The sequence below is a fragment of the Coenobita brevimanus genome, chromosome 57, assembly GCF_032717465.1.
Source record: "Coenobita brevimanus isolate Jiangsu-jjx chromosome 57, ASM3271746v2, whole genome shotgun sequence".
Taxonomy (NCBI): domain Eukaryota; kingdom Metazoa; phylum Arthropoda; class Malacostraca; order Decapoda; family Coenobitidae; genus Coenobita; species Coenobita brevimanus.
This window is the reverse complement of record NC_137010.1, coordinates 16,122,895-16,137,666: the sequence shown is the minus strand read 5'-3', so window position 1 is coordinate 16,137,666 and position 14,772 is coordinate 16,122,895. Positions and strand designations below refer to the sequence as shown.

Here is a 14,772-nt window from a genome sequence, read left to right as displayed (position 1 = left end):
AGCCAGAGAATGGAGAATTCAGAAGAATCAAGTTCAGGAACACGAGAGCAAGGTACTGTATTTCGTTCTGTACACACACACAACAGCCTTTGGCTTTGAAATGAGTATAAAGTAGGAGGATACAGAGAAGGGTTTGCTATCAGTCACCTCAGACAGCCGAGTCTCAGTTAGGAAGAGAAGGTGAGGTTAAAGGAGGAGAGTTAATGCTCAACTGAGAGAAAGTCAGAGGAAGGGCCACGAATGTTGCAGAAATGAAGAGGTGAGTCAGACAGTGGTTCGAGGCTTCTCGCTGGGTCATCAGTGGGAGAGGGGCGGATGGTGGGACTTTGACCCCCCCCCCCCCCCCGGGACTCCAAGGCTATGTATAGAGATGAGAGTGCGCAAATGTCTTCTTATACTGAATTTTCGTTCATTGTTTTTTTTCATAACCTTTAGGTATGACTCAAAAATGAAAAAGAGAGAGAGAGAGAGAGAGAAAGAGAAGTAACAGGAGGAAAGGGATTAGGAAAGGAGAAAAGAGGTGGAGGAAAAGTGGGAGAAAAATTGGGAGGGGAAGATAAGAGAGACAAATTAATTTGTGGTCTGTCAAGATGAGGTTGATAATGGAAAAAATGCATCCATTTGTATGCGGGGCTGGCTGTTTATTAGTTTGCATGATACCCTGAGTGTAACAAATGACGGCCCAGACTGGTTAATGTACGGACACATAAGCACGGTACGTTTAGAATACTGTAAATAAATCCATTAGACAGCGTACTTGTTTTATACATCACCATTTTTTTTTTTTTGATAGGTTAGTCTACATATTTATGAGTTTTGGGTGAGGACTGGAGTGCATCTTCACTATTTCTTAAGAAATGTATGGGGAATAATGCTTAGAAATATGACAGACTTTGACAAACTTGATATCTGACGATTGTCAGGTATGTATATTCGTCAGATACCTGGGTATGCCTCTACTGCATCATCTTTGTCAGGAGAAACCAGCTCATATGTGCAATAACGATGTTTGTTTAGCCAAAGAATGCGCGATAAAGGCAGGAGTGCAGATTCTTCATTTTGCAATGATAATGAAAACCACTGTAACCAAGTGTGCAGTAAATGAGGGATCACTGTATTCAATTTCACCTGATGTGAAAAGATTGTATTCAGCAAAAAGTAGGCCATAAGAGTCTGCATGTTTACTTTCATTTTACAGTGACTTGCATACAATTCTCATACATCATCTTCTGTCACAGGTAAAAGAAGTAGGAGAGAAAATCCCAACACACGGATTTTCCAGCTTTAAGTTTGTGCCAGGGACGAAGGAGCGGGTAATTGTGGCACTCAAATCAGAGGAGGTGGCTGGGAAGGTGGCAACATATATCATGGCCTTCAACACATCGGGCAAAGTCCTCCTGCCTGAAACTAAGGTCGGCGATTATAAATTTGAAGGAATTGAATTTGTCTAGAAATTTTGGAGAGTTTAGAAACTGTTGAATTTAGTATGTTAAAAAGAGAAGTTATCTGGCATAGATTAATTGAAGTGATTGAGTTATCCTGATACTTATCAAGTTTAGGTATCAAGGGCTGTGACTGCATTAACTAAATTTTTTTTCTTTCTTGTGGTTATAGACCAAAGGGGATTGAATGTGTGAAAAAATATTCAGGTTCAGAAATTTGATTAGACAGAAGTTCTTAGGTTTATATATTTGAAGGTATCATTTAAAAATACAGTAAAAGTCCTGTAATCCAAACGGCAAGGGACCAAGGAACTTTCGGACTACCGGTTTTCTCGGTCTTTTGGGAGGGACCTTTGAAATCTTTAGAAATATGTACATGATCATTAAATAAACATTTCAGCTGATGTGGGTTGTTGTTTTACGCACTGGAAATGCATAGAAATGTAATGAATAGTTGCAGGCAGGTACATCCAAGTCGAAGAGCAAGTCCAATAGTTGCAGGCAGGTATATCCAAGTCGAAGAGCAAGTCAAAGCCAGATAAATCCTTAGATAAAGTCCAGGGGGAAAAAAAAAAAAAAAAAAAAAAAAAAAAAAAAAAAATTTGCCTTGACAGATTAGGAGTACAGCATTGGAATATTCAGATTATTGGTGGTCGGGTTCGAGGACTTTTACTGTATTTAACTTTAGCAAGGATTTTTAAAGGATGGTGTCTGAAAATCCTGATGTTCAGGTTAACTATAGTTGGTTTCAGGGAATCTGACGCACTGATTTTGCCACCTGAGGACAGGTGGAATTGGTAACTGCGATGCACTCGGGCGTTGATTGGTCAATTCCCGTCATGTTTGAACGTGCACCAAATTGACTTTGTATTCCAACCAAAACCCTCATTTATGTGTAAGATACCAGATTATACAGATACAAATAAAAGCAATGATGTCTTCAGTGATATGTTTTTTTTAATTATTAAAGATAAACCCTAATGACATTGATAACAAAAAACTAAGTAAAGTCTCAACTGGACGCATACAGACAACAGTCAGCGACTGAAGCAGGCCCAAGGATGTGATTTATTTCTTTTATATTGTCATTTCATTATGCTTAATTTCATTCACACTGCACGCAGTTTTATTATACCAGCATAGTTCAAATATTATTTTCTTACTGGGCGTGCTTTTATCTTACTTTCCTTTTTTCCACCATTGACAATTATTCGATTCATTCTATCATTCTGTGGTGATGTAATCCATTACTTTCCCAGCTCCTCTCTGCTGAGGGGACAGAGATACAGCATGCTTGAGGAGAGGGCGCATGGTAGCCACGGATAGGGTGTCTGTCTGTCTCTTATGATACTTATGAACAGGTTCAGGAAAATCAAACACCAAACTTACTAATATAAGAAATTATTTTACTGAATTTAACTATGAATACAAACATAAAAGCTGATTTTTAAATCTGCTGTTACCTATGAAGGTAATGAAAATGTGTATGTACAGTATATTGAGAATAGCATGTATTGACCCCAGTGAGATGTGTGTGTGTGTGTGTGTGTGTGTGTGTGTGTGTGTGTGTGTGTGTTTTCTTTTATGCGAGGAAGAAGGAACCAAAGGCCATGAGCCCGCAGTAACAGTTCCCTCCAAGAGAAAAACAAAATACAATAGAGAGCCAAATTCAAGATCCGATCATTTTGAGATGCCTGGACACACTACGTTTGAAAGACTGGAGATCATAGGCAGCAGGAAATACAGACAGAGGGAGACATTTCCAGAGCTGACCTGTTGCATAAATGAAAGACTGGGAGTAACGGTTAACTCTGGCATTAGAGAGTTGGACAGAAAAGGGACGAGAGTTTGCTGCCAGACGGGTGCTACGCGCCCGTCGTAGAGGTGGAGGAACGCAAGCAGACAGTTCAGAGGAGCAGTGACCATTAAAATAGCGATAGAAAAGAGATAAAGATGCAACAGTGCGGCGAAGAGACAGAGGTTGAAGGGAGTCAGTAAGAGGAGGAGAGTTAATGAGACGAAAAGCCTTTGACTCCACCCTATTGAGAAGAGCTGTATGTGGGGAGCCTCCCCACACATGAGAGTTGTACTCCACACAGGGGCGGATAAAACCCCTGTATAGAGTCAACAATTATGCAGGAGTAAAGAAAGAGCGGAGTTGGCTTAGCACACCCAATCTCTTGGAAGCAGATTTTACAAGAGATGTAATATGATCTTTCCAAGATAAGTCGCAAGTAAATGAAACCCCAAGCATGTTCAAGGATGATGCAGGATTAAGCTGAATATTATTAAACATTAGTGGGTATACCTGTGGAAGATTTTGTCGGGTTGATAGGTGTAAGAACTGAGTCTTAGATGCATTAAAGACAACCATTTTATTTTTACCCCAGTCAGAGATATGAGCCAAGTCAGACATTAGGTGTGCCATAGCCTCATCCCTTGTTTCTTGAAGTAACTGTTGAGATGGGCGTTGCGGGAACTGAATGGAAAGGTGAAGGGTGGAGTCATCAGCGTATGAGTGGATAGGGTTAGATGTACAGCTTAGAAGATCATTGATGAATAAAAGGAAGAGAGTTGGTGATAGGACAGAGCCCTGAGGAACACCACTGTTGATAGATCTAGGAGAAGAACAATGGCCGTCTACAACAGCGGCTATAGAACGACCAGAAAGGAAGCTAGCGATGAAGGCACAGATAGGAGGATAGAAACCGTAGGAGGGCAGTTTGGAAATTAAAGATTTATGCCAGACTCGATCGAAAGCCTTTAAGATGTCAAGTGCAATGGCAAAGTTTTCGCCAAAGTCCCGAAAGGAGGATGACCAGGAGTCTGAAAGGTAGGTGAGACGATCGCCAGTGGAGCGTCCCTGACGGAACCCATACTGACGATCGGAAAGAAGGTTGTGATAGGAAAGATGCCTTAAAATTTTTCTATTAAGAATTGACTCGAAAACTTTTGAAATACAGGACGTTAAAGCAATTGGACGATAGTTGGAGGGTTGGGAGTGGTCACCCTTCTTTGGGACTGGCTGAATGAGAGCAAACTTCCAGCAAGAAGGAAAGGTACAAGTTGACAGACAAAGGCAAAATAGTTTGCCTAGGCAGGGTGTAAGCACAGAAGCACAGTTCTTGAGAACAACAGGAGGGACCCCATCAGGCCCATATGCCTTGTTAGTACTGAGGCCAGTGATGGCAGAAAATACATCAACTGAAGAAATTTTAATGTCAGCCATGAGGAAGTCAGAGGGGGGAAGTGATGGAGGAACAGCACCGGAATCGTCTAAGGTGGAATTGGAGGAGAAAGTCTGTGCGAAGAGATCTGCATTATCAGTAGAAGAAATAGCTACAGAACCATCAGAGTAGAAAAGAGGAGGGAAGGATGATGAGGTAAAGTTGTTAGAAAGATTTTTGGCAAGGTGCCAGAAGGAGCGGGAAGAATTCGAGTTGGAGGGTTGAGAGCATTTAGTATGGATGAAATTATTTTTAGTAGAGCGAAGAACAGACTTAGCACGATTCCAGGCAGAAACATAAAGATTATGTGATTCAGGGGTGGGTTGGCTCCGGTACCTTTTGTAGGCCTTCTCCTTGTTGCAGACAGCATTAGAACAAGCGTGATTAAACCAAGGCTTTCTTGCGTTAGTCAAAGGATATGAGAAAGGAATGTATGCTTCCATGCCCGAGCGAATAACCTCCGTAATGCGCAAGGCACACTCAGATGGCTCCCGGCCATGGAAGCAATAATCATTCCAGGGAAAATCAAAGAAGTACTGCCTGAGGGCCTCCCAGTCCGTGGCTCCAAAATGCCACAGACGACGTTTCCGTGGAGGGTCCACAGGCCGTACTGGAGTGATAGGACAGGTTAAGGTAATAAGGTTGTGATCTGAGGTGCCCAACGGAGAGAAAAGATTAACAGAGTAAGCAGAAGGATTAGTTGTGAGGAAGAGGTCAAGTATGTTGGAGCTCTCTCCAAGGCGGTCAGGGATACGGGTAGGGTGCTGTACAAGCTGCTCTAGGTCATTAAGGATAGAAAAGATGTAGGCTTGTTCACCAGGTGGATCCGTGAAAGGAGAGGAGAGCCAAAGGTGGTGGTGAACATTGAAATCTCCAAGATTGGAAATTTCAGAGAAAGGAGAAATGGATAGGATGCGATATACAGGAAATGAGCTACGCTCATGGGGTCCTGTCTCTGTTTCTCAATGTCAAATTTAGCTTTAAACTCTTTTAAGTTTTTAGACTGGACGATCTCTTTGTCCAGGCTATTCCACAGGTCTATACATCTATAAGGAAAACTATATTTCTTGATATCCTTCAAGCAGCTTGGTTTCTTCAGTTTCATTCCATGTCCTCTTGTTATTCTCGTTTCCCATAAAAACAGATCTTCTTTGTCAATTTTATCTACTCCCACCATGCTCCTGAACACTGCAATCATGTCTCCTCTCTTTCTTCTTTCTTCTAGGGAAGGCAAATCTAGCTTTTCCAACCTCTTTCTATATGACATCTGCCAGACTGGGGACCATCCTGGTTGCTGTTCTTTGTATTCTCTCAATCTTGTTTATATCTTTCATTTTGTGTGGGGACCACACTACTGCTGCATATTCTAACCTGGGGCGAATCATGGACACTATCAATTTTTTCATCATCTCCTCATCCATATAATGAAAAGCAACTCTTATATTAGTCAGGAGTTTATACGTCTCTCAAACTGCCTTGTTAATGTGTTTTTCAGGTGACAAACTGTCCTGGACCAGCACTCCCAAATCTTTCTCTTCTCTCGCTTTTGTAATTGGTTCATTACCTATCAGATAATTCAATGATGGCCTCTTGGTACTTTTACCCATTCCAATATTTTACATTTCTTTGCATTAAATTTCATTTCCCACATCCGGCTCCAATCGTGTATCCTATCCAGCTTCTCCTGCAGCATTTTAATCCCCCTCAACCTCTACCATCCTTAAGATTTTTGCATCATCAGCAAACAGACTTGCCTAACTGTTCACTCCATCTACCATATCATTTACATAAATCAGGAACATTACTGGCGCCAACACCGATCCCTGTGGGACTCCACTTGTTACTTCTCTCCATCCAGACATCCTATCCTTTATTACTGTCCTCATTTGTCTGTCTCTCAAAAAGTCTCTTATCCATTCCAGAAGGTTCTCCTTCAGTCCTCCTATATGCTCTAGTTTCCTCATTAGTCTCTTATGAGATACCTTGTCGAAGGCCTTCTCCAAATCTAAATACACACAGTCCACCCAACCATCTCTCTCCTGTAGCACGTCAATCGCTCTTGAGTAAAAGCTCAACAAGTTGGAAACACATGACCTTCCACTTCTAAATCCAAACTGACTTTCAGCCAGAATATTCATCTCTTCCAGATATTTTATCCATCTATCTTTCAGAATTCTCTCGCACAATTTTGCGACCATGCCGGTTAGGGACACTGTGTGTGTGTGTGTGTGTGTGTGTGTGTGTGTGTGTGTGTGTGTGTGTGTGTGTGTGTGTGTGTGTGTGTGTGTGTGTGTGTGTGTGTGTGTGTGTGTGTGTGTGTGTGTGTGTGCACTCACACAAATCATAATTATTAGAAGATAAGCTAAGCGTATCTAGGGTAAGGTTGTATATTAGTAGATGAGGTAATGAAGGGCATAGTGTAGACTCTAGACTGTGACACTGTGTAGTAATGGTGGGAAAAATACTCGAGCCTTCTTAGGACTTTGGAACCACCATGCTGTGAATGCCTGAATTCCCTCTGCAGTCGCTAACTGTGTTCATATGCGTCCAGTTGAGACTTTACTTAGTTTTGTTATGAATGTCGTTCAGATTTATCTCTACTAATTTAAAAGGCACATATTTACCATTCACATACACTCTCTTCGTCGGTCTTTCACCCTCCGAGGATGAGATGGAGGGATGGGGTGGAGAGGTATATGAGAGAGGGGGGTGTGAGTTGGGAGCAGGGGAGTGAAATGGCGGGGGACAGGGCGACTTGGAGGCGATTTGTTTGTGGCCACCCCAAACGGGACTGAGGCGTCTGGCAATAGATAGATAGATAGATAGATATTTACCATTGAAGATATCATTGCTTTTATTTGTCTGTGCATAATCCGGTATCTTAAAAATAAATGAGGGTTTTGGTTGGAATACAAAGTCAATTTGGTGCACATTCAAACACGACGGGAATTGACCAATCACAGCCCGAGAGCATCGCGCAGTGTTACCAATTCCACCTGTCCTCAGCTGGCAGAAGCAGTGCATCAGATTCCCTGAAACCAACTATAGAGCATATTTCACAAAGTTTGTAAATGGTTAAATGTAGGACAAGTCATAATCATTTGGAGAAAGTATAGTGCAACCTCTAATTTTCGAAATATTTGCATCCACAGGTTATTTGAACTTTAGACAGAACATTTATCTGGTTATTGTTGTCTTTTTCTTGTAATCGAGATGTTCTTCTGACATGGACTTTGTAGTTCGGGCCAACTAGCTTACTTCAGGCATTCTGTTTTTCAGTGTTTTTATAACCGCAGTTTATTGTTTATTCCTGTTAACTCAAGGTAATCATTATTATCAGTACAATACTCACTACCTGCCATGAAGTCTTCCTCATCTTTCATATGCCCACTTTTGTTTAAAACACTTTGCTGCTGTACTCATAAGTGATTATAATTTTGCATTCATTTATGTAAAACAGAACTACACAAATATACACCTCTTCCCTTGCATCATTGCATTGCATAGTGGGTGATCAGCTGATGTTTTTTTTTATAGCCTGACTGATGCAGTGTGATAGTACACTCTATTCTTCAGTTAAAAATCATTGAATTTGTGCACCCACAGAATGCTTTGTTTATTTATGTTGTATATTATGATAATGTACACTTATAAAGTTCTTCATTATTGTAGTGTTGCAGAAACATCAAAATTTCAAACAGTGATGCACTGCATGTGTGTACATGTGTGTGTGTGAAATGAGTGGAAAACAATGCTTATTTACTTTGAAATTACATGGCAGTTTACTCAAATATAGATTGCACAATGCTTTAACAGTGACATAAATAATCTCAAAGAAATATTTTCGGAGATTGCTGCCTACCAACAATCATGCTCGTGTTACAGGCAAGTTGAGTTTGTTATTTAATGACATCTGACAAGTGTTGTTCTATGGTGTTGCATGGTCAAGGGATATTTACTGTAATTTCACTCTGCAAAGAACTTAAGAATCTTGTTACATTGCTTTGTATTGTCATATACTGGCATGTTTCTAACATTATCACTGTCTGAGAACACCTGCATAGATAGTTATTTACTCTAGTCTCAGTCAGTACAGAACTACTGAGTACATTCATGTGTTCATACTGTGTTGTACATGGTCATGTGTTCATCACCACAGCTGTCTCAACACATGCACACAATACTTACCTGGAGCTGGATTGTTATGTTGTGTACTTCGCAGCACTGCACCAATCGGTAAAGTTAGGACACCTCTTTGGAACCTCAGTTACTGTGAAATCTGTTTAATGTTTAAACGGAATCAAAGAATAATGAGCTTCTTGACCACAAGTAGGAAAGAAAACTTCTGTTGTGGGTGATCAGATGCTTTAGAATAAGGTCATCAGTACCAGATAAGTGTAGTTGTCAGTTTTAGATGCAAGTGTCTGTGATCATTTGTGAGCTAATATGGGAAAATAAAAATGACAGATTTTATAAATAATGGTATTCCAATTTTAGATGTTTCCAAACTTTAGACATTCGAATTTTTGAGGTTGCATTGTATGGTGGATTTGGGAGATACTTATGTTGTAGAAATTATCCATAACTCAGAGTCAAGGACTGTGGTATGACATATATGGATTATTTCTTAGACACCTCCTGTCATGGATTTTGTTTATTAAAAGTACCATACCAAGTAAACAGCTTAAGAGGAACATGGTTGTATTGACTGAGTGGCAGATTTTTGCCCTGAAAATTTTATGTACAGTAAGAAGTTTCATTTTAAAGTTGTTATGTAGTTATTGTTTTTATTATCGGACTTTTTAAAAACAGGTGTTTACTATTTTGGGGGAGAAGATTGCTGATCATAATGTGTGTATAAAGAAATAATAATGAATGATTAGTTTGTGCGGAATTAAATTATTGTAACTTCATTAGTGCTCAGATGTCATTACTTCCAGTAGTGGGGATACCTTGTCTAAGGTTGCACTGGTTTTTATTGATTGGAAATATTGTGATTCTACTAGTGTCCAAAAATAAAGCCACTGATGTCGACTTGTGTAAGTGTGCATTGACAAACAAAACTTCAAAAATACAGTATGTGAAAAGGAAGCATGTGTGGTGTAAGTGTAAGGTGCATATAATAATGACAGTACAGTGCTTGTCCCTGTGCAAGCAAGCTGTGAGTAGTTGTTAGTGAAAGACTTTACAACGTGACAGACTGTAAACACTGGTCAGTTAATGTTGTTGTAAGGGCATTAAGTTCCTTTAATTTATCATCTAGCATTGTGGCTATGTCAACCCAAAGATTTTACAAAGGGTATTAGTGGCAGAGGAGTATAAATGGAACTGACACCCAACAGTATTCTGCTGCTGTGATGTGCTAATGTTGTGTGTGTGTATTTATTAACATTTTTTTTTTCTCTCAGACTAAAGAGCATTTTTCAGTGCCATCTTATATTACAGGCAGATGTCACTTAAGGTTTATTTGACCGGTAAAATATGTACCATTGTCCATCCATATCAGTGAAGGAGTATTTGTGATGCCTTTGAACACAGCACTATCAGAATTTTCCTCAGCTGACTATTATCTCATGGTGTTAGTGTGAAGAGTTAATTGGGATAGTTTCTAGCCATTGGCTGCTATTGGTTACCATACCAGTGAAAGAGTTAGGTAGATAACATTGGCCAAAATATTAGCTACAATATACTCCTAATTTTATCCCTGATTTAGTTGGTTGACCTAGAAATTAATGTAACCAGGGAGTTTTCATGTAGTTGAGTCAAAATTATTCACCAAAGTCCTTCCCAGCTTGTGTTTATTTTTCCTAGAATGCTTGATCAGTGTTGTAAGACAGGATAGAATGCTTTTGACAACAGATAGGCAGGTGATACACTTAAAGGTTAATTTTTTAATAGCCTCATACTGTACATTTAACTATGGTGTTTTGATCCATGAAAGTTATATTTCATGTTATAATTTTACACTAAGATTTATGCACTAGTTTTTTTTTTTTTTTTGGGGGGGGGGGTAAATATAATGGTACAGTAGACCCTCAGTTTGTGAGACTAATGTATCTGGGAATTTTACTGCACAAATCAATATGTGCAAATTGTGCCATTTAAAACCATTTTGTGTTGCTAATTGGTATGGTGAAATCCCCAAATTTTCTGAGTTTCCCCTTTGGCACTCTTGATAACATTTTACCTTCTCCTGATCATATATAATAATATAATATTCATTGTAGTACACCGACAGTCTCAAGGAACATCACTGGGCAGTAAAAAAAAAAAAAAAAAAAGTTAATAAAGTGTATAAAGTGGTAAATACTGGTAACTGGTGATCACTTCCCATGGCAGGGGACGGCATGGCGTTTGAGTGTAGGGGAGAGGGTATCTGAGGGTGAGGGGCTAGAGGAGGAGGAATGAGCAATGCCTTTAACCACACTAGGGCTGTGGCTAGGCCTCAAAGCCCTCAAAGTCAGTCCCCCAGCTGTTGTCACTGGCAAGTTGCAGAGAGTATAGTTGGGGAGCGTGGAGGTGGTGGACTGGGGCGACAGGTGGTGGGACAGGCATTGGGTTTGGGGATGCAGCAAGGTAGGCAGTGATAGGGATTTGGGACAACTTACTATTTCATTCAAAAACTGATCCCACTGCTCCCATAAGATGCAAATTTCACTCTAGAGGGACTGTAGCATTTCTGCGTTGTGCGCCACCATCCTTAGGGTGTCCTTGAACCGATTAGTGATTTTTAACATCTGACTCAGCTGCTGATGGGTGGAGCCCTCTGCATCATTTTTTACATGAGAATGCATTCCTGCATGGCACTTTCATGCTATGTGCATTGTCAACTCATATTGTTAAAGTACGTGGCAGTGTCAACCATGCACTCCTTAGGGTGAAACCAATGGAGAATCTCTTTTTTTTTTCCTCTCTCAAGAGAAAGTCACACAATGATGCCTCTCACTAACACTGCTGGTGGGTGCAGCAGAAGACCAGGAGGCCATAACACATCAAAGGGCATTGATATTGTTCAGGGCACTAGAATCATGAGGGATTTTTATGCAAACAGGGAAGCCAGGGGTCAAGGTCAGCTGATAGAGACAATGGGTAGAGGAAGTGGGAGGAGGACGCTTAGTGTGCATGCATGGCAGGCATGTTTGGTGGCCATATTGGCATATGTCACCGCATGGGACCTTTGAATGTTGTCATGGACAGGGACTGACTGCTGAGATATTTCTGGGTGACCAGGCCAAGGTTTATTGGGCCTACACAAATGGAGGGTCTACTGTAATGGATCACTGGTATGTTAGGAGATCAGATTGAAGTGGTAATATTGGTTTTAAAAAGGGTAATGAAGATTTAAAGTATGAAGGTTGAGTTGTACAAACTAATTGTGGGTGGGGGAAAAAAAAAAAAAAAAAAAAAAAAGTTTAGTGTTTAGGTTGCACAGTCCAGTACAAGGACCTGACTGGTGTGTTATACTGTGATATTAGGGTTCATGTTCTCATCAAATTAGGAGTCTTTTGTAGCATCTCTAGTACCAGACTGTACTGCTACCATGCATATTATTTATTTCTTACAACATATACAGTAAGGCCTCCCTAAGTCAGCATAATAGGGGCAGAGGCCTTGCCAACTTAAGTGAACTGCTTATGAGAATCACCTCCCCCCCCAAACCACAACCACACTTAACATACTGTACACTTAATCACACTTAACATACTGTACACTATACAGGTCTTTACCATTAAGTTACATCACTATTGTATTAAAATTACTGAGCTCCATGTGATGTGCAGCGCAGTGGCTGGGTATGTTTATACCACCTAAGTTGGTATATTGTCGGCCAGCAACCAATGTGCCGACTTAATTTGACTTCTAAAAGTTTGAACGGGATAGCCTGGTGTGTCACACCTCATGTGATGCTAAGTTTAGGTTGTTATTAGTTGGCATTTTGCCGACTCAGAATCAATTTTGCCAACTTTTTTTGCCACATGGTCAATTTTTAAAAACAATTTTTTGAATGAATATTTTGGAGCTGTGTTGATTTACATATACAGTAATCACTCATTTATCTGGACATAATAGAGCCAATGACATGTCCGAGTAGTGACAGCATCTAGATAATGAACCCTCTTCACCCTACTATACCCAGACCCTACCTATACTCAACCTCCAATCTATACCTAACCTATTTGTACAGTACCTCTGCTTACTTTGGCAGTGTTTCCCAGTCATTCAGGGACATTTAAACATCAAAACACACATAGGAATATCCAGAGTAATGCTAAACACCAAGAAAACCATACAAAAAAAAAAACTTTGAAAACCAAAAAACACCTTACCTATATGCTACTGTATGTACAGTACCCCTCCTAATTTTGACACTGTTTTCAGGTCAGTCTGCTGTATGTAGACATCAAAACACACATATGAATATCCAAAATAATGCCAAACACCAAGAAAACCAAACACTGACAACCAGAGAAAAACTCTGCTTATACACTAGTGTACTGTATTTACAGTACTCCTCCTAATTTTGGCAGTTTTCAGGCCAATCTGCTATATTTTGACATTAAAACACACATAAGAGTATCCAAAGTAATGCTAAACACCAAGAAAACCATGAAAAAAAAAAAAAACACTGAATACCAAAAAACACCCCACCTATACACTACTGTGTGTACAGTACCCCTCGTAATTCTGGCACTGTTTTCTAGCCATTCTGCCATTTTGAGACATCAAAACGCACATAGGATTACCCATGTTAATGCTAAAGGTCAAGAAAACAATGCATAAACAACAAAACTCCACAAAAAACCTGAAGACAGTTTGAAAATCAGTTATCTGTGATGAAAGATTGCTCCTGGGGCTCAAAAAAAATTCCATGGCCAGATATTCCACCGGAAAATGGTTATAGTGTATTGGTATAAATGATATATCATCATTTTTGCTGGTGTTTATACTGTAAGTTAAGCTAATAAAAATACATAAAACTGATAAGTAAAAGTATAGCAATGCAGTGAGAATAAAGTGTTCAGGAGTAAAACTTACCTTGATATAACTTTCGCACCATCCTAGTGCAAAATTTTGCCAGAACCTTCCAAGAGTTAAGCACATGTCTAGATGCAGAATTTCATGAATTTTCTCATGGATTTTGCGGAATTTTGATACGACCAATAGTAGTCAAATAAGTCACAAAAAATTTAAAAACTCTTATCACCATGGAGGAGGGTAGGGACTGAGGGAGTGAGAGGGGAGCCGGGTGGGTATGGAGGAGGGATGAGAGGGGGAGAGAAGCGAGGCTGTGGGCAGGATTTTCACCCTTCTGTCACGAGGCGGACGGGCACTTTTACCACACATTTACTTGTGGCTTGCGGTCTGTTAGATGGCCAATGGCCATGCGGAAACACAACTCCTGGTGGCCGGGCGACTTCTGGATGTTCTGTAGAGAGGCGGACGGCTGCTGTCGCTGAACATGTACTCGTGGCTTATGGTCCATGTTACATTATCAATGGCAGTAAGGAAAGACTTAGCCTGGTGGCTGTGCGACTTTGGACATTCGGTGGGGATGTGTACGGATGTTTTGACACCGCTTGTGGGTTACAGTTGTGTTACTCAGGTGCTGGAGGTTCATTGGGAGCGATTGGACGAGTGCGCGACATTGACCATTCAGTACAGGGGCGGACAGATATTTTAGCTCTAGTTGTGGGTTATTTGGGCTCATATCTGTACATGTTAGGGTGAGGATGTTTTCATGGGGCCACAGGAATAATATTTTTACCTTTAATTTTGCTTAAAATTGCCATCTTTTATATGCTGAGACAACACTACAAGTATTACGGTATGCTAGTTTAAAAAAAGTGCTATGCAAAAGGACAAACAGCCATACAGTAGTAGTATTCTGCCATTGACTTGCATGAAATAAGCTGCTGGGAAAGCCAAAGCTGGGTAAAGTTAAGGTGAAAAGAGTAGAGGTATAATATCCCTCTGTGATTCAGTGCGACAATATACCGAATTGGCAGCCATTTACCGAACTGGCACTTTCCACAGCGCTTAATTTGACTATTAATAAAAAATCAGGATTCAGAGCAAAAATGTGCTAGAGTGGGAGGACATTT

General features: G+C 40.3%; 1 protein-coding gene across 3 annotated transcripts in view; it reads left to right on the top strand.

Moving 5' to 3' along the window:
* The window catches only part of LOC145402291 (soluble calcium-activated nucleotidase 1), a 91,505-nt gene extending 88,943 nt beyond the window's left edge, over positions 1-2,562 (top strand). For all 3 annotated transcript variants that reach the window (XM_080274424.1, XM_080274425.1, XM_080274423.1), the window contains one exon: positions 1,239-2,562. In XM_080274424.1, coding sequence (XP_080130550.1) covers positions 1,239-1,451 — 213 coding nt within the window. In that variant the 3' untranslated portion in view covers positions 1,452-2,562. The remainder of the gene's footprint in view (positions 1-1,238) is intronic.
* The last annotated feature ends 12,210 nt before the right edge of the window (positions 2,563-14,772 follow it).